Source organism: Dipodomys spectabilis, unplaced genomic scaffold, assembly GCF_019054845.1.
Source record: "Dipodomys spectabilis isolate Male_0828 unplaced genomic scaffold, ASM1905484v1 ptg000258l, whole genome shotgun sequence".
In the NCBI taxonomy this organism is placed as follows: Eukaryota; Metazoa; Chordata; class Mammalia; order Rodentia; family Heteromyidae; genus Dipodomys; species Dipodomys spectabilis.
In genome coordinates, this window is record NW_024870935.1 from 1,940,023 (window position 1) to 1,965,461 (window position 25,439).

General features: G+C 54.4%; 1 protein-coding gene and 1 long non-coding RNA gene across 2 annotated transcripts in view; both read right to left on the reverse strand.

The window, feature by feature from the left end:
• Window positions 1–1,790: 1,790 nt before the first annotated feature.
• On the reverse strand, window positions 1,791–19,456 carry LOC122125045. The gene is made up of 3 exons (XR_006150711.1): window positions 18,465–19,456; window positions 14,793–14,799; window positions 1,791–1,801 (listed from the first exon to the last, which is right to left on the reverse strand). It is a non-coding gene; the product is annotated as an uncharacterized LOC122125045 (long non-coding RNA).
• A 1,140-nt stretch (window positions 19,457–20,596) lies between these two features.
• The window catches only part of Atp10b (ATPase phospholipid transporting 10B (putative)), a 129,915-nt gene continuing 125,072 nt past the window's right edge, over window positions 20,597–25,439 (reverse strand). The window contains exons 22-24 of the mRNA XM_042699612.1: window positions 24,746–24,850; window positions 23,054–23,241; window positions 20,597–21,184 (exon numbers count right to left, since the gene is read on the reverse strand). Of these exons, the coding sequence (XP_042555546.1) occupies window positions 20,767–21,184; window positions 23,054–23,241; window positions 24,746–24,850 (711 nt within the window). The 3' untranslated portion in view covers window positions 20,597–20,766. The remainder of the gene's footprint in view (window positions 21,185–23,053; window positions 23,242–24,745; window positions 24,851–25,439) is intronic.

Sequence of the window (25,439 nt, forward strand, 5' to 3'; positions counted from 1 at the left end):
CTTCCTCTTGAACATTGTTACCCCCTCCATTGTTTTCCCCCTACCATCCCCTCCCTCCCTCCCTTCCCCGAGGTTCTTTTTTTTTTTTTGATTGTGATTAAATGATTACATAATTTCAAAGTCACAAGTTCATTCTAACTTCCCTGGAGCAAATTGTCTACCACAGTCTGTAATATATAACAGTGTTCACATGTTATGTACTATATTTGTGATCAGCAGCATGAGGATATTTAGTAGTGGTTCAACCAGATGAGCGGGAGTTCTTTGTTTCTTAAGTCCTGTTAGTTTTGTCGTATCACCTAACCTTTTGGATTTAGCATCCACTTATGAGGGAGACCATGTACCATTTGTCTCTTCGTTCTTGGCTTACCTCGCTCAACATGATTCCTTCTAGCTCCATCCATTTCCCTGCAAATGCCATTATTTTGTCATTTCTAATGGCTGCATAATATTCCATTGTGTATAGATACCACAATTTTTGGATCCATTCATCTGTGGTGGGGCACCTAGGTTGTTTCCATATCCTAGCTATTGTGAACAGTGCTGCAATAAACATGGAGGTGCACGTGTCCTTGTATATTGGTTCCTGTTGTTCAGGGTAGATGCCTAGAAGTGGTATGACTGGGTCGTAAGGGAGGTCAATCTTTAGCTTTCTAAGGACCCTCCAGACTGCTTTCCAAAGTGGTTGTATAAGTGTACATTCCCACCAGCAGTGTAATAGGGTTCCTCTTTCTCCACATCCCCTCCAGCATTTGTCCTTGGCTGATTTGTGGATGTGGGACATTCTGACTGGGGTAAGGTGGTATCTCAGGGTTGTCTTTATTTGCATTTCCTTCACCACCTCGCTGATTGCTTTTTAAGATGCATGGTTTCGAAATAAAGATCAACAAAAGCTGGGTGCCAGCAGCTCACGCCTGTAATCCCAGACACTCCGGAGATCTAAGGATGTAAGGATGGAGGTTTGAAGGCTGCCCAGGCAAGAAAAAAAAAAGCTTATCTCTAATTAACCATCAAAAGGTTGGAGGAGGGGCTGGGGAGGTGGCTCAGTGGTAGAGCGCTTGCCTTGCATGCTCGAGGCCCTGGGTTCGATTCCTCAGCACCACATAAGAAAAAAGAAAAAAAGCCGGAAGTGGCGCTGTGGCTCAAGTGGTAGAGCGCTAGCCTTGAGCTGAAGTGCTGAGGGACAGCGCCCAGGCCCAGAGTTCAGGCCCCACGCTCTGACCCCACCCCCCAAAAAAGGTTGGAGGGGCTGTGGTTGAAGTGGTAGAGCGCCAGCCTTGAGAAGGAAAAGCTAAAGGACAGTGCCCAGGCCCTGAGTTCAAGACCCAGGACCAGCACACACACACACACACACACACACACACACCCCATGGATTTTGCCACCCTACCTCATCTCTCCCAGAGAGAAGGATACAGAAGGTTTTGTAGCTCTACGTGCATTATCTCTTCTGAAAATGAGCAAGCTTTGGTTTTGGCGGTGCGGGGACTTGAACTCAGGGCCTCATGCTTGGCATGCTGGCATGCTACCACATGAGCCATATCTCCAGCCCAGTATGCAAAGGTTTTGAAGGCCTTGTATAGACATGGTCAACTGAAAGAGGGTCAAGTCCTTCCAGTAGGGTCTCCATGTGGGGGCCTGTGCTTTCGCTGGGGACCCTCCTGGGGTGAAGATCTTCTCCCCCCCGCCCCATGCAGCTAGGATCATGCGTGGGAACCACCGCATCCTGGAGATGGAGTCTCACAAACTTTTGCTCAGGCTGACCTTGAACTGCAGTTCTCTCCATGTTCATCTCTGGAGTCACTGGGATTACAGGTATGAGTCCCTCTACCCATCGGGAAAGCTACATCTTAAAACACCCAACGCAGTGCTGCCTGGTTTCAAGTCCTCTCAGATCTACTGAACTTAATCCTTGTCAAACGCCACCTTCGCTGCTGAACGAGGCCGTAGATTACCACAACTAAAAGCCAGCCGCCCGCTTCCTTCCGAACTCACAGATTCGAAAACCCAGTGGACCAGGGCTGTGGGTCTTTAGGACCGTAGATTTTCATCAGTGGATTTCAGTGATCTTTATACAGTCCAGCCCACAGGGGTGTGTGTGTGTGTGTGTGAAATGAGGATCACTGACAGGAGAAAGAATGAAGCAATTCAGGAGTTCTTGAGCTGACAATTCCACAATCAAATTGTCTATCAACCTGGGTGAAAACCGACATGCTTCATGGCGTACGTGAGGCTGGGGCGGGGTGGGGGGTGGGGTTCGCTGGGGGAGATGGGGGAACATGTTTCCTCATCAAGTTACAGCAAAGTGGGGACAGGGCTGTGGACTGTGGGCTTTTCCTTCTCTCTCTCCTTATTCATGGACCCCCAGTATTGTTTGGTAAGCTAGGTGACCCAAGGGTTGGGTGTTCCCTAGACCCCAGAGCAAATCACTTGTTCCCCACAGACTGACAGCTGGTGATTGGATCAGCAAGTGTAGGGGCGTGGGGCGTGGGGCTGACTCACAGCGTGGAAGTGTTTGCTGCAGGGGTTTCCTGCTGGCTGCCAGGGCCTCAGGCCTAGAATTCCAGCTGCTTCAGGAGGCTGAGATCTGAAGGATCCCAGGTTGAAGCCAGCCCAGGCCTCAAATGGAGACCCCAACCAGCAAAAAGCCAGGATGGAGGCATGGCTCAAGTGGTAGAGCACCAGTTGAGCAAGCAAGTTGAGTAAGCTCAAGTTCCTTCCTTCCTTCCTTCCTTCCTTCTTTGTCTTTGTGCCAGTATTGGGAGGTTGAACTCAGGGTTCAAGGTTGGTGCTCTACCACTTGAGCCACACCTCCACTTCTGGCTTGCTGGTGGCTAATGGAGATAAGATTCTCACAGATTTTTCTTGTCTGGGCTGGCTTTGCACCTCGATCCTCAGATCTCAGCCTGTCCTGGATGGGCGAGGTGTCTCAGTTTCTTTTCTTTCTGGGCCTCGATTCCCCCGGGGGTCTGCTCCCAGGGTAAGGGAACACAGGGGAAAGGCGGTTTCCTGGGGTGTGCCCACCAGCTCCCCCGCTTCCCCCTGTCTCCCTCCTTCTCTTTCCCTCATGGCTTCCTGCCTGGGGCAGGAGCAGCCCGAGCCCGGCTCTGGAGCCCTGTTATTTAAGATTCACCCATCACCATGGCAACTGGCATCCGCTCCATTTCAGCAGAGATACGGGCGGCCGCGAAAGGGAAAGTTTAATAAGATTTTTGAAGAAGAAGAAAGGAAAAAGAGACGAACCTTACCGACAGCGTCCATCTTCCGGGGAAAAGAGAAACATCCCGTGGTGGTGGCGTTATCTGTGTCATTCATGTCACGCTCATGGAGGGTCACCGTTGCCTTGCTGGGAGAGACTTTAAAGGTGATGTGTGTGTGTGTATGTGTGTGTGTGTGTGTGTGTGTGTGTGAGTGTGCATGCATACACCCCAGTCCTGGGCTTGAACTTATGTCCTGGGCGCTGTCCCTGAGCTTTTTGGCTCAAGGCCAGTGCTTTACCACTTGAGCCACAGCGCCACTGTGAGCTTTTTGGGGGTTCACTGGAGACAGATTCTCACAGACTTTGCTGCCTAGGCTGGCTTCAAGCTGTGATCCTCAGGTCTCAGCCTCCTGAGTAGCTAGGATGACAGGCGGGAGCCACCAGCGCCCGGCCATGGTGGCATTGTGGATTGTGTGTTTAGGGTGTGTGCCCCAACATTCTGAGTGTGAGTCCCCTAAACCTGAGACTCGGTTCTCTTATGAGAGAGAAAAAGGCTTCTTCCTGCTTCTCTCCCTTTCCATCCACCGTGACACCCCAAAACCGCACTTTCCACATGAGCCACTCCAAGATCCTTCCTTTACAAGGGGGGTACGGGGGGGGGCTAGTGTCCCCCATGCCCCCTCCCAACCTGCTTGTCCCTCGGGAAGACTGACCAACCAGAGGGCCCTGCCCACCTCTGAGCATTTGGGGGTGATTTTCAGGGAGCCTGCCTCTGCCCCCTGAAGTCTCTGTGCCTTTCCTGTCCAGAGGGATCTGAAGATTCATCTAGAAAATTCTCCCTTCCACGTGCAGGGGCTCAGCCTTCCCTGCTGCGGTCGCTCTGTTTATCTTTAAGCGAATGAAGTCCCGCCACGCACGCCCACTGGTGATCTCATCCCTACGCTCACGCCAATGGGTTTTCACGGCGGGGGTGGGGTGGGGCGGGACTCTGAATTGGTTGGGGACACTTTGGGATCATGCCATCTCCTTCCTGCCCTGGAAGTCCCCCAAGACTCCTTATTGCCACGAACACCCACCTCAGCCATATGTGATCTGTTTTTCACCTGTGGATCTTTGGTGCTGGGCTTCAGATTTCTTCCCAACTATGACAAACATAGGTGTGTGTGTGTGTGTGTGTGTGTGTGTGTGTGTGTGTATGTGTGTGTGTATTTTGAGAGTGATGTTGAATTTTTTTTCCTGTTCATCACCATCGGGTTTGCTTTTACAGAGAGAGAGAGAGAGAGAGAGAGAGAGAGAGAGAGAGAGATGCAAATGGCTTTTTATCCTTCCTGAAGTTCATGCATCTTTGCATCTCCTTCATTTGTGGGCTGCAGGAGATGCGGCCGCAATTAGAATCGCGGCCAGTAGAGGGCAGCCGTGCCACGGCCAAGGCCAAAGGGATTGGAGCCAAGCAAGTTTGCAGGCCAAGCTGGTACAACAGGCCGGGGTTTGAACCCGCCACGTCCCGGGAGGCTCCCTTCAAACACGCCTGCTCTGCTTTACCTTGCCCATGGCATGGTGCCCGGTGTCCCTGTGCCGGCCAGTGTCTGAGCAGAAAATGTAAAAAGGCTTTGTTTTTGGGTTTTGCCTATAACCAAGCAGTAGGGCTGGGTTAGAGCAAACCTTCTGGAAGTCTCCGGAATGTGTTTGGTCGTCTTCAGCCTATGTTCCTCACGTGTTGCTGTGCGACCTGGCTTAGGAAAAGCAACTCCTCTGGGCTCAGCTTGGGCCCCCGGGGCGTCTGCATGGAAGGGCTGGGTGAGGCCTGTGGAGTCCACGGGGGAGGTTGGTGAGGGGAGGCCCAAGTCCCCCCGAAACGCAGTAAATCCCCCTTTTCCTGGAGCCCAGCACCCCACTGAAGCCCCCGCAGAGTCTGGACATGGCGCTGCTTGGCGTGGGGGTAGGGAGGAGGATCTAGAAGGTTCTTTTTGCTTCCCTTCTTCCTTTTCTCTCTTCTTCTTTCCTCCTCCTTCTCTTCCTCCTCCTCCTCCTCCTCCCCCCCTTATTTCCTTCTCCTTTTGTTGGTTGTGGGGCTTGAACTCAGGGCCCGAGTGCTGTCCCTCAGCTCTTTCGCTCAAGGCTAGTGCTCCACCATTTTGAGCTACAGGTCTGCTTCTGGTTTTCTGCTGCTTCATTGGAAATCTGAATCTCATGGACTTTCCTGCCTGGGCTGGCTTTGGACTGTGATCCTCAGATCTCAGCCTCCTGAGTAGCGAGGATGACAGGCATGAGCCACCGGTGCCTCTCTTCTTCTTTCTTCTTCTTCTCCTCCTTCTCCTCATTCCCTTTCTCTCTCTCTCCTTCCTCTTTTCCTTCCTTCCCTCCCTCCCTCTCTCCCTCTCCCCTCCCTCCCTCCCTCCCTCCTTCCTTCCTTCCCTTTCCTTCCCTCCCTCTCTTCCTTCCTCCCTCCTTCCCTTCTTTCCTTCCCTCTCCTCCCTCCCTCCCTGCCTCCCTCTATCCCTCCCTCCCTCCTTCCTTCCTTCCTTCCTTCCTTCCTTCCTTCCTTCCTTCCTTCCTTCCTTCCTTCCTTCCTTCCCTCCCTTTCCTCCTCCTCCCCCTCCACCCCCTCCTCCTCCAGGGCAGGGCCTGTATCTCCTGATAAAGCCTACCATCCTCTGGCTTGATTTCCAAAGCACATGGCTGAACATCGCACTGATGCTGGAAACAGATGTAGCTGTCTGTCTGTCTCTGTGTGCATCCAAGTCTGGGGACATGGCACTGGGGCCAGAGAGGATCCAGCTCTGGGAGAGGCCTGGCCCTGGCTGTCCAGGCAGCCTGGAGAATAAACCTCACCGACAGGTCTGGTTTCCTTGCGGTTCCAGCTGGGAGCCACGGGCTTTGGGCTCAGCTCTTTGGATCTATTTGAAGACCATCATCTTCCTTTACCCCGAGAGGCTCTGGAATAGAGAGATGAATTGCAACGGGAAAGGATGGTATCATAGCTGAAGTCCACTTCTGAGATGTTCTAGAATGTTCTAGGATGTGCTAGGATGTGCTTTGATGGCGGCCCTGAGTTCCCACCTGCTCTTTGGGGAGGTTCCTCCCCACGATGCATTGAAGGAACATAGGACAACTTTACTGTGGCGTGTGCGTGCGTGCACACGCGTGCGCGTGTGCGTGTGTGCACGTGGGCAGGGCCCTCTGCGCTTCACCCACCACTCACCGAACACGGGGGGACACTTCCTGTGGTGTTTGGGGTCGTCGGGAAGACGCCCAGAGTTACATCCGGGCTGCTTCACCGCTGCCCCAAGCCTGGGCAGATGAATGAGCCATGCGGGCCGAGGGGCGGCGCCGCCACTGAACGCGTTTCCATGTTCATTTTATTACTCAAGAGGGCCCTTTGCAACTCCACGCCATTATGGAACAATTAAACTGTAGTTCCTTATTAATTTTTACTGCCTTCCTAGGGTAGTTAGCGGGACTGCATGTGAACCGCTTCCCACTAATGAGTAGATTGTTGAATGGGAGTGGACAGAGACGTTTGTTTGGGCATCCGAGGAGACAAGGCCCATACAAGGTGGGGAGGGGGTCCCCCAGAATAAAGAGCCTCCACACCCCCTCCCGGCGTCTGCAGTTAACACCGACAGCGCCCAAAAGAAATTCCTTGTCAATTGGGGCTCCGGGGTTTGTCCCCCACATCAAATAGGGGTGGCAGTCACAGAACGAATGCAGATGTGGAAACCGAGATTCCTGAAGTCCAGGGGCAGACACACTGAAGGATGTGCCTTTTAATTTTTTTTGTGCTGATACTGGGATTTGAACTCAGGGCCTGGATGCCAGCCCTCCCTTCCACTTTTTAAAAAAAAATTGTTGTTGTTGATTGTGGTGTTTGAACTCCGGGCCTGGGCGCTGTCCCTGAGCTCTTCAGCTCAAGGTGAGTGCTTTACCACTTGAGCCACAGAGGTACTTCGGTGTTCTGGTGGTTTGTTGGAGATGAGAGTCTCACAGACTTTCCTGCCTGGGCTGGCTTCGAACTGCGATCCTCAGATCTCAGCCTCCTGAGTAGCTAGGATGACAGGTGTGAGCCACCAGTGCCCGGCTTTACCACGGTTTTACTCCAAGTTGGTGCTGTGCTACTTGAGCCACCGCTCCATGGGTAGGTTTTTGGTGGTTATTTGGAGAGAAAAGTCACATGGGATTTCTTGCCCTGGCTGGCTTTGAACCAGGAGTCCTCAGAGCTCCAGCCTTCCGAGTAGCTGGGTTTACAGGTATGAGCCTCCTCTGAGTAGAAAAAGCTAGAATGCAAAGCCCGGAGTTCAAGCCCCACTCCACACACACACACACACACACACACACACACACACACACACACACGCAGAGATGGATGGGCACTGGCTGCTTCTACCATTTGCCATTCTCCACTGCCACCTCCTCCTCCCAGCAAGCAGGCCCATGTGACACGGGCCCAGGGTGACCCACGCAGTCCCGTGGCTCAGGAGCTGGTCTGCGCCTGCGCAGATGCCAGCCAGGCTGAGGAGGGCACAGGCTGGGCGGGTGGGCACTGTCTAGGTACCAGCGCCACGCCTCCCTCCCCAGCAACTCTGCCTGCGCTGCCCGGGCTGGATTTAACACAACGGCCGTGTCGCCCATGTGCTCTGAGCACCAGAGATGACATGTGTTTGAAGCCGGGGACCCCGGGCACCCAGCAGGCTGGGCAAAGAGCAGCCTGGTTTTTGGCTCTTGGATGACTAAGGCCAGTGAACCCCAGGAATGTGTGATGCATGGCACAGGTGCTCTCCCCCAGGCTGGCAGTGTTGCGGATGGAGAGGCAGAGGAGGCTCCAGCCCACCCCGCACCCCCCCAAGAATTGTGGCTTCCTCTCTTTCCATGCTGTGTGGCCTTGGGCAAGTTCCTCAGCCTGGCTGAACCCGGGAGGAAGTGTATTTGTAGAGTGAATGGAAGTGAAAACTTCCTCAGGATTGGGGTGCAACTGAAGTAAAGGTACACAGAACGAAGTCGCCCCCAGCTCCACCGAGCAGACTTTGTGATAGACTGGAGAGGCGTGAGTCATGTCTGGTTAACATGGCAGGCTCAGGTGGAGTGTGTGTGTGTGTGTGTGTGTGTGTGTGTGTGTGTGTGTGTGTGTGTGTCTTAGGGCTTGAATTCTGGGCCTGGGCGCTGTCCCTGAGCTCTTCAGCTCAAGACAAGCGCTCTACCACTTGAGCCACAGCGCCACTTCCAGTTTTTTAGTGGTTTATTGGAGATAAGAGTCTCGTGGACTTTCCTGCCTGGGGCTGGCTTTGAACCATGATCCTCAGATCTCAGCCTCCTGAGTGGCTAGGATGACAGGCGTGAGCTGTGGGTGGTATGCAACCTCCCGATTTCTTTTCTTTTCTTCCCAGTCCTGGGGCTTGAACTCAGAGCTGGGGCACTGTCCCTGAGCTGCTTTTGCTCAAGGCTAGCACTCTACCACTTGAGCCACCGCACCACTTCTGGCTTTTCCTGAGGAATCGAACCCAGGGCTTCATGTATGTTCGGCAAGCACTCTCCCACTGAGCCACCTTCCCAGGGCGTCCGCCCCCCTTCCCCCCTTCCCCGATTTCTTTTTAACCATTTGAAAAAAGCAAATGTGCAGCAGCTTGGCTCTGCAGGCCACATGCTTCTCTGCAACAGCACCCTGCAGAAAAGGGAGTGCTTGCCCAGGAGAGGCTGGCTTTCCCAAAAGGCCGCAAACTCACGGAGAAGCTGGGCAGTGAGTGTTTTTGTCTGCTTTGTTTTTTGTAATCTCTGCAGGGTGATTCTCACGGGCAATGCGCACAGGACCATGGCCGGGCGCCCGAGGGCTGGGCCCAGGCTGACCGTGCTAACACCTGGAGCGGGCCGGGAACGCACGCTGTACGTCACCAACGCTGAGGCTTGAGGCCCAATCACCTGTGGTTGGTTTTGGTCTTTAAAACGAGTTTTGCTTAACAGCCAGCAGCCCGGCGTGAGGAGTGGTTTCAGCCTGTGCTGTGCGAGCTCCGGCCCGGCTAGCTGTGGCTCTTCTCTGCCTTTCCATCGGATTTCTGGGCGCGTGCAGTTCCAGATCTTTCCCTGTTTCCTCGCGTGGCTCACGGGAGAGCCGGCTTCAAGGTGTGCAATTGCACTGATGTGACTTCCGCGTGAGCTGGGCTGAGGCACTGCGTTAGACGTGGCAGCGTGCTGGTTGAAGAGCGTAGGGGTTGGGTTTGAACCTGGGACTCCCCAGTTATGCGATCACTGGCAGATGGCGGCCTATGAAATGTGTCTCTGTGTCTGTGAGTGTGTGTGTCTGTCCCAGCCCTGAGACTTGAACTCAAGGCCTGGGCACTATGCTGAGCTTGCTTTTGCTCAAGGCTGGTGCTCTACCACTTGAGCCACAGCTCCACTTCTGGATTTTTTGTGGTGATTAATTGGAATCTTAAGGTCTTTCCTGCCTGGGCTGGCTTCAAACCGGGATCCTCAGAGCTCAGCCTCCTGAGTATCCGGGATGACAGGCGGGAGCCGCCAGCGTGCAGCGGCTTCTGGCGGTTCAAGGCCCGGCAGTTGTCGGTGACACAGTGTGGGCCGGGTGCGGGTTGGGGGGCTGCTGCTCCCGGTGTTTGGGGGGCTTCGTTTTCTGCCTGAGAGGCCGTGTTTCGTCTCGTGGGGTCTAATGACTGGCTAGGCCTTGGGGAGCTTTGGCGGCCGTTCCCACCCTGGTGAGCCCTTCCAGCAGCCTGCACCCACCCAATCCCCAATTCTTCTAGAAACATCCATTGCCAAGACCCACCTGTTCCCTAGCAGGCACAGCTGTACAGATTGTAAGTCTTTTTGAGCAAGTCCTAAATCTTCTTGCAAAAGCCCCAAGCGTTCTCTTTCCCCTCCCCCTCCCCTCCCACCCCTCCCCTCCCCCTCTTCTCTCCCTCCCCTCCCCCTCCCCTCTCCCTTCCTTCCTCCCTCCCCTCCCCCTCCCCTCTCCCTCCCCTCCCCCTTCCTTCCTCCCTCCCCTCTCTCCTCTCTCTTCTCTCCTCTCCTCTCTCTCTCTCCTCTCCTCTCCTCTCTTCTCTTTCCTCTCTCTCCTTCCCTTCCCTCTCTCTCCTCTCTCTTCTCTCTCTCTCCCCTCTCTCTTTCCTTCTTCTCTCTGTCTCCTCGCTCTCCTCTCCCCCCCCCCCCCATGCGTGTATATGTCCCGGGGCTTGAACTCAGGGCCTGGGTGCAAAGCTAGCATGCTAACACTTAGGGCACAGCTCCACTTCCAGGTTTTTTTGGTGGTTTTTTTTTGAAGGATTTGCTTGTTATTCTGAAGGTGATGTGCAGAGGGTTACGGTCACGTAGGTCAGGTAAAGGGCACATTTCTGTTTGGACAGCGTTGTCCCTTCCCTGGCTCTCTCCCCACACCCACCAGCTGTGGAGTTCATGTTTCTCCCAGTGCGCGGTGAGCACCACTGCTGCATTTGATCAGTTTGTTTTTAAAATCGGTCGTGGGGCTTGAACTCTGGGCCTGGGCGCTGTCCCTCAGCTCTTCAGCTCAAGGCGAGCGCTCTACCACTTGAGCTACAGCGCCACTTCCGGTTTTCTGGTGGTTTATTGGAGATAGGAGTCTCACGGCCTTTTCCTGCCGGGGCTGGCTTTGAACCGCGATCCTCAGAGCTCAGCCTCCTGAGTAGCTAGGATGACAGGCGTGAGCCGCTGCTGCTTTTGTTCACCCTTTGTCCCTCCATTTCTGTGCCCGTCCCTTACCTTCCCGAAGACAGATAACAAAAAGAAAAAGAAAAAAAACAGCAATGGGGCCAAAAATCCTGTTGCTTCCATTTCCTGGAGTTCATTTCGGTACTTATTATTTTGTATGATGGAGGCGCGGAGGCCTGCGCCTTTCTGATCCTCTCACGAGCCTCCTCTGTCTCCCCGTGCGTGAATGCCTGCAGCCCTGTGTCATTGATCACGTCTCTGTGTACTTTAGATCTAGCTTCCACCTAGGAGAGACAGCAGGCACCATTTGTGTCTCTGAGCCCAGCTTACCTCATGATTTCCTGCCTGGGCTGGTTTTGAACCCTGAACCTCAGATCTCGGCCTCTTGACTGGCTGGGATTGCAGGCGTGAGCCACTGGTGCCCAGCCCACGTTGTTTATCTGTTCAATCTGTCTATGGGCACCTTGTCTGATGGTGCATTTCAGCTGTTGTAAATAGTGCCCCACTGGACATGGGCTGGCTGGGTATCTCTTTGGTATGTTAATTTTATGTGCTTTCTTTTGGATGCACATCTAGAATTGAAAAAGCTGGCTCACAGGGTAGATCTATGAAGGAACTTTCCTCCTGTGTGTGTGCGCACATGCACGCATGCCAGTAGCAAGTTTGAACTTGGGATCACTTACTCTTGCTCAGCTTGCCTGGTGCTCTACCACCTGAGTTGTGCCTCCAGCCTGGCTTTTCGCTGGCTTCTTTGGAGTCTTGAGGACTTGTAGGTGGCAGAAGACGGGGTCCTTCGAGGTGTCTCCCCACGTCTAGTTAGACAAAGCTGCTGTCTGGACCCCTGTGGTGACTTTTGGAGGGTCTCCTGGTGACACGGTCTAGGTCCTAGATCCTCAGTGTGCGAGTTGTAAAGGCAGGTGCTGATAGGCTGGTTGTGGTCCGAGAGAGGGGGGGCTCTGGGCTGCTGGTGTGTTTGCCCCATGGTGAGGGTGAGTTTTTGCAGGGCAGGACACCGGCTCCCCCAAGGGCCACGTGAGGACCTCGTGTCTCTGCCCAGTGTCGGAGCAGCCCTGCGTGCCGTTCGCTGATTGGGTGAACGAGAGGCGGGCCTTTGTGGATGTCAGCTGTGAGACCCTCTTCAGTGCGTGGATAGTCACTCAGTATTGTCTTTCTGGAAATGGGGGTGGGCCCTGCAGTGGGCTTGGGCAGGGGCAGGGGTGGTGGTCAGGGGAGGGGATGATAAACCCTCCCTTCCCCCATGTTCAGAATCAATTTCACACCCCGTCCGTGATGCCGGGCAGAATGCGCGAGGAAGGCCCCACGCCAGGGTCATAGATCAGCTCACAAAAAATCCAGAACCAGCCGGGCACCCGTGGCTCACGCCTGTCATCCCAGCTACTCGGGAGGCTGAGATCTGAGGATCGTGGTTCAAAGCCAGCCCGGGCAGGAAAGTCTGTGAGAGTCTTATCTCCAATAAATCACTAGAAAACAGGGAATGGCGCTGTGGCTCAAGTGTCAGAGCGCTCGCCAGGAGCTGAAGAGCTCAGGGACAGCGCCAGGCCCAGAGTTCAAGCCCCGCAACAGAAAAAACAAAAAACCAAAATCCCAGAACCGCCCGGAGATCAGAACACGCCGTAGTCTACCCTGCTTCTTTGTCAGCTCCCGGATATGGATGGATTTCGGGGGGTGGGAAGAGCCTGGAGTTTATGGGCAGCGTGGAAACGATTAAAAAAAAATCATTTCTCATTATGTGCAATCAGAAACTAAGACTCTGCGGAAAGAGGAAGGAAAATAAGGGCAGCCCTGGGGGTCAAGCGCTATGCAGAATTACTGGAAGAGCTATGCTGCTGAAGTTGCTATTGGCAGGTGTGTGTGTGTGTGTGTGTGTGTGTGTGTGTGTGTGTGTGTGTGTGTGTGTGTGTGTGTGTGTAGTACGACAGGTGTCATTCCCTGGGCAGTCTGTTTTCCTGGTGTATCTGGAAACAGCTTTCTTGCAGTACTGGATTTGAACTCGGCCCTGAGCTTGCTAGGCTGGATCTTGAGCTACACCCCCAGCTCTTTTTGCTTTATTCATTTTTGAACAGATAAGGTGGCGTGATGCTCTCAGACTGTAATTGTTCTCTTTACACTGGCCACGGAGCTGGGGTTATAGGTATATCACTATACCTGGCTTGTTCTTGCGTGTGTGCGCGTGGGCATCAGCCAGTCTTGGGGCTTGAACTCAAAGCCTGGACATGTCCCCTAGCGCTCTAGCAGTTGAGCCACAGCTCCACTTCTGGCTTTTTGCTGGTTCATTCAAGAGTAAGAGTCTCATGGCCTTTTCTGCCCCAGCCGGCTTTGAACCTCCATCTTGAGATCTCAGCCATGAGTCACGCCAGTGCCTGGTTCCCTGGGGTTTGGATGAAAGTTTAAACGTCTGGAAACCACCATCTCTGTTCACCCTGGCTTTGCAGAGGGGGTGAGTAGCAGCCCGCCATCCTCTCCCCCCGGCTGCGTCTCCTGGCTGCTCAGCACTGCTGTTGGATGGCTCGTTCCTTTCAGCTTGGAAACCGGAGACACTGCTGACCCCAGGTCTCTCGGGGGCCCCTTGGCCTTTGTTCCACAAATACGAATAAAGCCGCACCGTGCAATCCTCACGATCACCATCTCCAGGGCGGGAAGCCAGGTGCAAGGGCCAAGGTGACTTGGTTCTGAATTGAATTGAGAACACAAAACCAAAAGGCGGCAAGGGCAGATGCATGCGCGGCGGGTGGACATGAGGGTTACATGTTAGGACCAGGCCCTGTGGGCCCGTGCGGGGCGCGGCTGCCCGTGGGGCGGGGAGGGAGGGAGGGCCAGGCAAGCGGGGACAGGATGCTAGGGCGTGTGGAATCCCAGAGTGGGCCCTGGAGCCTGGGGGTGGCTTTCCACAGCCCCCCGCCTTCCCCCGGGGTACAGAGAGCGCTCTCTGCTCTTCTCCCTGGTGCTGTTGAGTTCTTCTTCATGTGGGTGACATCACCAGCTGTCTTCACTTCCGGGCAGGTTTTAATGAGTCGCTTGGGGGAATTCGGAAAGTCGCAGGGAGGCACAGTGGAAGGTTCCAGAAGGTCTGAGCCCCGCTAATTATTTCTCACGTTCCAGGAATACAATGCTTGTGCCTCAACATATCCAGAGCGCCCCCCTCCTGCCCCCCAACCATGCCAACACGTGTGCCTTGGCGTGTGGCTCCCCGTGACGGGTCCCCATGGTGGATTAGTGGCCTCGGGACAAGCTGGCCCGGACGACAGGTGAGAGCCGATTTCTGTATTGCTCAAGCCTGGGCTCCGTTTTAAACGATCTTCTACTTAAACCATTTCCTACACATCGAATTGCCCAACAGATCACTTGGTGAGCCCCCTCCCCCTCCCTCCCCCCCCACTTGGCATGAGCAGCCCCCCCCCCCCCAGGCTGTATGTTTTGGTGCCATGCCCAGGCCTAGCTGAGCCATGTTTAGCCGTGTATCCTGTGCTAATGTCCTGAAGTGCGCCCCCTGGCGGGCACCTCCGTGGCTGCCCGGGTTTTAAGGGGAGATTCTAATTCAAGAAGAGGAAGTCAGGGTGGGTGACTGAGGCCGGACAAGCCCCAGCTAGGGCAGAGGTGAGTGAACTTGTTTGTCCTTTGTGCTGTCTGCCAGAGCCCTCCCTCCATAGGGCTGGGCCCAGGTCCCTAGGTCTTCATGATACAGGAATATTCTGGAAACACAATCCTGCTGCTTCCCAAAGAGCTGCTGTCCTGGCTGCTGGTGGAGTGGGCTGGGAATTGGAATCGCGCTCATTCTTGAAGCCTCCGTGAGCTTATCTGGGAGGTGGGGATACTACAAATGGATTTCTTTTTCTTTCCCCAGTGGGTATTTCGATGGGATGTGGGTGAGCCCCAAACCTAGGGGTTTGCCAGTCATGGGTCTTGAACTCTGGGCCTGGGCGCTGTCCCTCAGCTCTTCAGCTCAAGGCGAGCGCTCTCCCGCTTGAGCCACAGCGCCACTTCTGGTTTTCTGGTGATTTATTGGAGATCAGGGTCTCATGACTTTCCTGCTCGGGCTGGCTTTGAACCGCGATCCTCAGATCTCAGCCTCCCGAGTGGCTAGGATGACAGGCGTGAGCCACCGGGCATCTCTGCCCCCCCACACGGACAACCCGCTTCGGTCTGTGCCCCAGACGAGCACCACTGGGGATGGAAGCCATCCATTATGGCAGAGCCAGGGGTCTAAAGGTAGATGAAGGAGCAAAGGAGAGACAGGCTCTCCAGCCTCTTAGGCCTCACTGGGCAGGCTGAATGGGGGGGGAGTGGGGGAGGACAGGAAGCAGGGAGATTTTGGGGGGGAGGAGGGAAAGGGAGGGGAAGGGGGAGGGAGGGAAGGGAGAGGAAAAGAGAAGCGAGAGCCCAGAACAGGCCCAAGGGATGATGACTGCTTTTCGTGGCACTGACTCCGGGTGACCCTCTAGTCTTTGACTCCGGGGAGAAGAGGAGAGGGGGCCGGACAGGGTCCCCTGGGCTGGGGAAGGGGGTGGAGGTCCCCCAGCCTCTGCCCCGTGGTGTCGGGATGGAGGTCATCGCCCTGAGCGAGCGGAAGGCCAAGGCTGCGGCCGCATCAGCCCCGACCTCCCAGGCGCAGAGCTTCAAAGCCAAGGCGCAGCAGCCGGGCTCTGCGGCGCCCAGTGATGCCCAAGAGCTCTGGGGGTTCAGCTCGGGGGGGGGGCTTCCCGGGGTGGCTTGGAACGCAGGGGCAGGGGTGGTACAGTACTGGGTCCGGAATGGCTGGCCGGTGATCACAGGCTCTGGGCCTGGCAAGGTCAGCCAAGGTCAGTGAGGGAGATCCCGGGCCCTGGGGACATAGATAGCGTCCGTGTCATTGTGGCAGCCGCTGCCCTTCACCAGCCTTCCAAAGAGCGGGGTGCGGCTCCCACAGGTGAGAGGAGGAGGGAAGGGGGGGAAGGAGGGAGGAAGGAAGGAAGGGGAGGAAGAAAAGAGGAAGGAAGGACAAAGCAGGAAGAGAGAGAGAGACAAAGAAGGAAAGAAAAGAGGGAGGAAGGGAAGGGAGGGAGGGAGTAGAGGGGAAGGGAGGGAGGGAGGGAGGGCGGGGAGGACGGACGGATGGGTGCAGCGATGGCGGGGGTGGACACTGTCTCTGGATTCTCGGTGCCGCTGTGTTGATTCCCCGGCCCCTCCGCAAGCCTGGCGTTTCCATGTTCCATCCTCGGCCGCCGTGCATCTTGAGCTTTATCTTTACCCGAGTATCTGGCCGTGGGCTTTGGGAAAGGAGCCCAGCCTCAGTTTGCCCAGGATCACTTGATGGTGGTTTGCAGGGAGTGGGGCGGGAAGGCCGTCCTGCGTGGCTGGCTAGCGCGGGGCCGCCGCCGCCGCGTGGGCTGTCAGCCCCATGGGGATCTCACTGCAGAGCCCCAGCTGGCCTGGAACTCTCCCTCCTCCTGCCTCAGCCTGCTGAGTGCTGGGATTACAGGCATGCACTACCATACCTGGCCTCTGGGGTCTTCTGGCTGGAGGTCTCCATCTCTTCTCTGAGGCCTATCACTTACTATGGAGAACTCCTAGTCATCTTCTTTCTTCTCCTTCCTCTTCCTCCCCCTCCTCCTCCTCTGCCTCCTCCTATTCTTTCTCCTCCTCTTCCTCCTCCTTCCTATTCCTCCTCCTCCAATTGCTCCTCCTCCTCCTCTTCTCTTCCTCCTCCTCCTTGCCTCCTCCTTTCCTCTATTTCCTCCTCCCCCTATTCTTCCTCCTCCTCCTCCTTCTATCTCCTCCTCCTCCTCCCCCTCTTCCTCCTCCTTCTCTTCCTCCTCCTTCTATTCCTCCTCCTCCTCCTATTGCTCTGCCTCCTCCTCCCCCTATTCTTCCTCTTCCTCTTCTTCCTCTTCCTGCTCCTGCTCCTTTCTTTGGGATGAAGCATCTTACATCCATTTTGAAGCAGATGCGCTACCGTGCTGGGTCCCACTTCCCAGGATGTTCATGAAGACCACAGCCCGAGTGATGTCCTCCGCCTTGAGCCAGGCAGTGGTGGGTGGGCCGTGGGAGGGGGGAGGGGGGAGGAGGGAGGGGAGGGGGGGAGGCTGTAAGCCAGCTCTGGGACAGGCACTATAACGGAAGGCCAGGGCTGCTCTGGGCAGGTCTCTGGAAGGAAGGAGGCTGAGGCCTGGCATCTGGGTACCGAGTTGATGATGTTACCAAAAAAAATAAAAAAATGAAGGCTCCTTCACGTTAGAAGAAGCTGCTTGGGAAAGCCAGGACACGCCATGCACGCTTGACCACGGAGCCACGGGTGCTCATGGTCACGGTGCTCAGGGCTAAGACGCAGGCCGGGGTCTTGCTCACATTCCCCGCCGCACGCATGCGCCCCACGCCTCCTCCCGGGCTCATTCTCTCCCTCTTGAGGTGGCCCTGTGTCTCCTGGGGGCCAGAGGCCTCGGGGCTGGCCTGCTCGTCCACCCCGCTCAGCCATGTCGGGGCCGCCTTCACACAGCCACGGGCGTCTTTCACGACAGTGCCCACGCTTGCAGGGAATATTCGCAAACGGATTTCACGCCCACGGAGTCATGTCCCCAGAATGAGCATCTTCAAGCTTTCCCTGCGCGACGCAGCAGGTGCTGCAGCAGACAAGGCCAGGGGCAGCGATCTGCTCATCTCTACCTAAAACAAATATGACCTGGAAGCAGAGGTGGCTCACGCCCGTCATCCCAGCTACGCAGGAATCCATGTGAGGATTGTGGTTCCAAGTCAGCCCAGGCCGGAACGTCTGTGAGACTGTTCATCCCCAACGAACCACCGAGAAAACCCCAAGCCGCGCTGTGGCTCAAGTGGTAGAGTGCTAGCCCTGAGCAAAAGAAGCTCAGGGGTGGTGTGCAGGCCCTGAGTTCAAGTCCTGGGAATGGCACAATTTTTTTTTTACTACATGTTGCAGCTTATGAGAGAGAAGGTTCAGAGCAGAGAACACGGTGATGGGTGTGCTTTTAATCAGGCGATTCACGAAGACAGTGTCTCTGAATTCCTGGCTGCTGGTTTCCATGTCTTTCGTACTCTTGATTGGTAAGATCCCTCCAAACCCCTGTCCCTTGGCCACTAGGGGGCAGGCTCTTGGGGGTAATTGTGAGTACCAGAGATGACCCGAACTTCTGCCAAGGCTTTACTTTTTGGTAGTGGGGCTTGAACCATGGGCTTGGGCGCTGTCCCTGAGCGCTTCAGCTCAAGGCGAGGGCTCTACCACTTGAGCCACAGCTCAAGAGCATCATGCTCTTCTTGGTACTCTGTCTGTCCAGGGCTGACTTTCTCCTGACCTCTATTATATTGCTGGGTATCTAGTAGGAAATCGATCAAAGGTCACAGGGAGGATAAATAGCTAAGAGAATGAAAAGAGGCTGAATGGAGGGGAAGATGGACGGAGGGGAGAACTCAGGACCTGTGATGAGGTAAAGAAAGAATAATAGGACTTTCAGGTAACTTCACATTTATTACGTTTTCCTTAAAAAAAAAAGGTGCTGTATTTCCAGGCAATCGGCCATACAGACCACACATATATAAAGATGCAGAGTGCCCTCATTAGCATTGTGGGGGGGCTTCCCATCTCCCCCCCACATGGGTCACAGTTGGAAAGAGTAGGGGAGACCTTGTGTCCATTTTGACCTGGTTTTCAGGCTGTGGAACTCTGTAAACTGGGAACGTGTTGGGGAAACCAAGATGGCGGTCCCTTGACACAATGAGCAGTGCTGGAGTGTTGGCATATTGGGAAAGCCATCAAGTATTTTTCTCCATGTCCCCATGACCTCTTTCCCTCTTCGCGCCTAGGTAAAAGTCCCGTGGTGTTAACGGTTATCACAGATGGTGCTCATGGGATTCAAACTCAGTCCTTGTGCCAAACTTGGAGGTAGGGCAGTTCTTCCAGCTTTGGCCAGTGTGGCACCCTGCCTCGAGTACTTGGATCTCAAAGATCCAAGACTCTTGGGCCAGAGCTAAGAGTCACATGTGGGTCTCTTGAGTCCACTGCTCTGTCGTGTTCTAGAATTTTCTGCCTGGTTATGAGCAATAGGGATCCCAGGGGGAAAGAAGAGGCCCTGAGGTCCACATTTTGACAGATTGCCTTGTTTGGAAAAAATCAATCACGATTAGGTCTCCTGGTATGTGAATCTGTTCTTCTCCCCTGTCCCCCCTGGAATCTCCATGTGGGGTACCGTGGAGGGCCGGCCTGCTGTCCAGCGCGGGCATTGCATGACAGAAATGGCCGAGGAGGTGCGGTGTGGTGGCGTTGGGAGATGCTCCGAGTGTTTTCTCCAGTCCAGGATGCCCAGGGCAGCCACAGGGCCAGGTTAGTCTGCCACCTGTCAACTTGATTTCGTTGAGCGTGTGTAGGCTCGCACACGGTGGTGGCTGTGACAGGTACAGAGTTGTCACGCTCCTATCCCATCCCTGAGCTTTTCCACCTCATCCAAGGCACTAGTATCAGGACGGGGAGCACAGTGGCATTTCCGGACTGTTCTAGGCTATCATTACCCACAGGAGAGCTGATTTCTTTTTTCCTCTGTCAGCGGTGGGGCTTGAACTCAGGGCCTGGGCACTGTCCCTGAGCTTCTTTGCTCAAGAGCCGTACTCTATCACTTTGAGACACAGCTCTTCTTCTGGTTTTCTGGTGGTTCATTGGAGATAAGACTCTCGTAGACTTTCCTGCCTGGGCTGACTTTGAACCATGGTCCTAGATCTCAGCCTCCTGAGTAGCTAGGATCACAGATGTCAGCCACTGGTGCCCAGCAGGTAGTTTCTTTTGACAATGACAAACAAGTCTGTCATCCATTGTTTTATTTGAGTACTATATTGACTTTTTTTTTTTTTTTTTGGCATTTAGCGCCCCAGGAATATGCAGTGTACATAATCTTCCTTTTCCCTAGGAAATAAGACATCCTCGGATTCCTTAATTTAGCTGACGCATGGCCTGCGCCATCCTTGTGGTGCTATTCTGGGGTTAAAGTGAACGAGATAGAGGTGACATTGTCTTAATGTGGTTATTATTTGGGCTCAGAGTTGCTCGGTCAGTATCCTGAGTGCAGACGAGATCTTCTGATCTCTCACTTCTCTTGTTCTAAATAAATAGGATAAATAGCTTTAACAAGAGTGTGGTTTATGTCCACTTGAAGACTCGTGAATGGGGTGACAGTCCACCGGTTGGAACAGGGTCTTTGGGGCCCCTGCTCCCCCCGAGTGTGTCTACTCTTCCCGCTTTTACACTAGTTGTGACCCCACATCCCTTCGAACTGTCTGTGGGAGTGAGTTCAAACGAAGCGTTTTCACGTTTCACTGTGTTCTTTCTTGGTTTAGAGACGAGAAGGCAGCCCGGCTCTCTGCAGAGAGCCATCCTTGGGAGACCTTTGCAATGAAGGTCAGGAATATTCAAGCCTCTTCTGCAAGTCGATCTCTTGGTACAGAGGGGCGAGGTGATGGGTTCGACCAGCCCAGTCATTTCTCGATCCTGTCAGGGTGCTGTGCATCGATCCACTTCTTGGGAGTCTTGGAAACTTCTAGCTCGATTGCCAGGAGAATGGGTTTGGCTTAAAAAGAACAACCTGTGAGAACTGCAGGCAACTGCAGCCTGGCCTCCTCTGGAAAAAGCCCACATCCTGAGGCCATTGTGTGCAGCAGCAGCACATGAGAGGTTCACTGGTTTTCTTGTCTTTATTGGGGGGTGGGGGGCAGGAAGTGGAGTCTGGTGGGGGGGGGAAAGGAAGCAGCCTGGAGCATTTCCTCTCGGAAGAGGAAGAGGTGCTGGGTTCCGTGGCCGGTGAGGGTCCCCTCGGGGTTTGTACAGATCGTGTCCGTGTCTCAGATGGTCAGCGAGCTCTTCGCGTCCGTGTCTCAGATGGTCAGCGAGCTCTGGGATCGCGTCCGTGTCTCAGATGGTCAGCGAGCTCTGGGACCGGCGGTGGCTGCCCCGGCGGGAGTGCCGGCTCCCACCGCTCCGCTCCCTACAGTAACCTCTGGGGGCCACGGTCCTGTCTGTCCCCAGGAGGTGCTCCCCGGAGCAGAGTGTGCCCAAGCCGTCCCCCGGGCAGCTGTCATCCCTGCTGTACCGCTGCCCCCGCCCGGGAGGTCTGCCGCTCTTCGGGGTACTGGTTCTTAAGTACTGTTCGGGGACGGGTGGCTCTGGACCAGGGGTGGGCTGATTCCCCGCCGGGGTCGGAGAAGGCCTCCGTTTGCTTTGCCAGTTCTGGATCGCCAGGTTCCTTTCGTTGGTGGGCAGCTGGTCAATTTTCTGAGCTCTTGAGATCAAGGACTTCCCCAAAGTACCGTGCAGAGACAGGATAAAGAACCTGGTAGGAAATAAAACATAAACAAAAGATGTTTTCTGGTGTCTCCTGGACTTCTGGAATCTCAGCACTGAAAGGCACACGAGACACAAACAGTGCAAGAAAGATCCAGGATCATCATCCTTATTTTGTTAGTCGTGGGGCTTGAACTCAGGGCCTGCGAGCACTCAACCACTTTGAGCCACAGCGCTACTTCTGGTTTTCCGGTGGCTCATTGGAGATAAGAGTGTCATGGACTTTCCTGCCTGGGCTGGCTTCGAACCATGATCCTCAGCTCTCAGCCTCCTGAGTAGCTAGGATTATAGGTGTGAGCCACCAGGGCCCGGCTCCAAGACCTTCTTTACTGCCCTTGTGACTAGACGATTCTCAGATCTAAGCCAGTACCTCTAGTGAGGAGGAATAACACAACAAACTCCACTAGCCAACTGTCTTGGATACTCATAACACAGTCCTGCAGTCTCCATATGGCTGGCCACATGGTGATGTTTTGATCAATGATGGATAGCATATGCAGTGAGTGAGTGGTCTCTTAAGCTTAGGAAGGACGCAGTCACCTTAATCGATGTAAGAAGCCTCTTTGGTGTTTGCCCTATGCTGGGATCAGCTAGTGATGCCTGGCTCACAGTGTCTCTCCCTGTGTGGCAGTACACTGGACAACAAATATCTCTGTTTCTGTTGTTCCCTGGATACAGATGAAGACACCAGGCCTTACTCTCTCTCCTGGGACTTCAGCTGTCCCCATGAATAAAAGGGACCAGAACCCATAGTTCCCCCTGACTCTCGGCTGATGGGAAGAGCCACGTGCAGGCGTAGAGCAAGGTGAGTGCCATGAAACTTGTGGCTGAGTGGTGGACAGGAGGAATGTGTTTGGCTAAGGAAGCCAAATGATCTGATGCATAGGGAGGCGTCTGCAATGACTGTGTTGGGCATTGAAAAGTAGGCCGTTTCGTGTAAGATGTTACATTTCGGGGGAGAGGCTGGACCCTTGGTCCTTCCCGGGAGCGGGGGCAGAAGTGCTTCCTTCCATCGTCTGTGCGTCAGCTTGCCTCTTCTGCATGGGAGAGGCAGGGCCTCGTGGCTCCCAGTTCACAGATGTCCCTGCTGAGGCAGGAGACTCGGTGACAGAGTCGCCCGGTGGCTCACCAGGGACCCGAGTCCATGTTATTTGTCCCACCCCCTGTCCATTATTTCCTTCTGTCCCTGCAAAAAAAAAAGAAATAGACTCGGGGGTCCCATCCAAAACCCACTCACAGGAGGTGCCAGCGGCTCAAGCTCGAGACGGGGAGATGAGAGAGACTCATTGTTCAAGGCCATCCTGAGTAGAAACGCGAAGGTGAACCTCCTCCCCATCTCAACAGAAAAGCTGGGCATAATGACACATTCCTGTACCCCACCTAGATAGAGCAGGAAGTACCAACTAGGAGACTCCTAGGCCAGCCTGACCCAGGTAAAAAGGCCTTATTTATTTTCTGTTGGTCGTGGGGCTTGAACTTGGGCCTGAGCACTGTTGCTGAGCTCTTTTGCTCAAGGCAAGTGGCTTTACCACTTTGAACCACAGCACCCTTCCGGTTTTCTGGTGGTTCATTGGAGGTAAGAGTCTCCTGGACTTTCCTGCCCAGGCTGGCTTTGAACCATGATCTTCAGATCTCAGCCTCCTGAGGAGCTAGGATGACAGGCGTGAGCCACCTTATTAAAAAAAATAAAAAAGAGCAGAAAGGGGCAGGAAGCATGGCTCAAGCAGTAGAGCGCCTGCCTTGTGAGCATGAAGGCCTGAGTTCAAACCCTAGGACTAGCCTGACTCCCGGTTCATAAGGATCACAGGTTCAGGGAGCTGCGGGGGTCTGGGGGGGAGGAGCGGGCTCCAGGACTCACCTCGGGAGAAGAGCCACGGCTGGCGTGAGGAGGCAGACGAGGTAGAACGTGGGGTCCGAGAGCTGCCTTTCCATCACCCAGTACGGGTTGGTGGGGCTGTTGCAGGTGACGCAGGTGGCGTTGTACACGAGGGACACGACGAAGTACATCAGGAAGCTGCCCACGAGGACAAGCCAGTGGATGGCGGTCTGCCAGGAGAAGATAACAGTGGAAGGTTGGGATCTGGGCAGCGAAGTCACAGTTTGGGGCTAACTTACCCCCAACTTAGGGTCACATGGCTACTGGGATAACTTTACACCTCTTGGAGATGACCACACACACACACAGAGACTCCAGGCGGGCGAGCCATTTAGTGGGGGTCGCTGTAAAGCAAACATCCACGTGGCTACTAGTGAGCTGGACGGTGACAATCTAGTCCACAATCCAGCTCGGAGACAGCTACTGAATCAGCGATTGGAATTCTGTGTGCCAAGGCGGGAAGCGTGGCTCAGCAGGAAAGTGCCTGCCCAGTAGTTTGCAAGGCCTTGAGTTCAAACCCAAGAAACACGCACACATACACACATGTATGTACACATTCATTCTTCCCCTCCCCCGCCCCCTCTACCCAGGGAGAGCAGGTCAGCTGCACCTCTAAAGGAAGTAGGTTCTTTTCTTTCTAGAGAGTATCAGAAATCATCCGTAATTCTTGGGGTACCTGGTCCAGAGTGGCTGTTTGGCCTAGGAATACAGATAGATCACCTCCCCACCCCCCACTTTTTTTTTTTTGGTGCCTGTCTTGGGGCTTGAACACAGGCCTGAGTGTTATCCCTAAGCTTCTTTGGCTCAAGGCTAGAGCTCTACCACTTGAGCCACAACACCACTTCTGGTTTTTTTTTTTTTCTGAGTAGTTTATTGGAGATAAGAGTCTCACGGTGCTGGGTGCCAATGGCTCACGCCTGTCATCCTAGCTACTCAGGAGGCTGAGATGTGAGGATCACAGTTCAAAGCCAGCCCAGGCAGAAAAGTCCACGAGACTCTTATCTCCAACGAACCACTAGAAAACCAGAAGTGGTGCTGTGACTCAAAGTGGTAGAGCTCTAGCCTTGAACAAAAGAGCTCAGGGCAGTGCCCGGGCCCTGACTTCAAGCTCCATGGTGGACAAAAAGAAATAAAAGAGTGTCACGGACTTTCCTGCCTGGGCTGGCTTTGTTGATCTTTAGATCCCAACCTCCTTAGAAGCTAGGATTACAGGTGTGAGCCACCAGCGCCCAGCTTCAGTACCCTTCTGCAGCAGGTGGTTACATGCTTTGAGAAACAGATGGTTATGTGCTTTAAGTGGCCAAAGCTGGAGAATCTTCAGTGTCAAAACCCACATAGTCCATAATTGAGGCCTGATAGCGCTTGGTGTGGCATTTTGAAAGGTTAAGAGAGAACAATGGAGTAACTAGAGAGTTTCTACCTCTACTACTTGAGTCTTATCTCTAGCCTTTTTGCTCTGGTTCTCTAAGAGATTAGGGTCTTTGCTTTCTTTTTTTTTTTTTTTTCTGCCTGGCCGGCCTGGAACACAATCCCCCTATTTATGCTGGAATGACCACAACACTCCTATTGATACAGGAATGACCGGTCAGGGGGGCGACTGTGGGTTCCACAGCCATCCAGCAGGACGTTCGTTCTAGTCCATCCTGGTTCACAGAGGGGCTCCGCTACCCTTACCCATGTCCTCATCTCCATGGCCTGGTGTAGGAGGATTGTGGTGAGCGAGATGGTGTTGACCGGAGTCCCGAAGGTGAAGACGTCGATGTCAGAGTCTCGGTAGGTCTGAAAAGGAGGAGCCAGTGGGCGTCACCCCTTGTGCCACAGGAGTCGGGTGCAGCCTTTGGGAAGGGCAGGGGTCACGGAGGGAGGGGGGACGGGGTGAGAAGGGGCTACGTGCACCCCCTGGGGAACAACCAAGATGAGTGGAGAGGAAGAAATGGCCGGGAGGAAGCCATGATGAAGGTGGTAAAACCACGCTGTAGAAAGACGGAATGAAAAAGGTACCAGACGCATGACTGACTTACGGGTACAGGCCAAGCACCAAGTACCATCCCCCCCCCAAAAAAAAAAAAACAAAACACCAAACAAACCAGGGACATTGAAAACCAGGTGAGGTAGCTCCAACCTGTCAATCCTGGACATGAACATTCATGAATATCATGGGTTACTAGCTGGGTGCTGTAGCGCACATCTGTGGTCCCCGATGAGTTAAATACAAATGGGAGGAACGCGGTCCAGGCCATCAAGCACGATCCAACAAGGGCTGGTAGAATAGCTCAAGAGGTAGAGTGCCTGCCCAGCAAGTACTCGGTACCACCAAAAAAGGAAAAAAAGGAAAGAAGATTTCCCGAGCCTCTGCCAGTCACCAGCT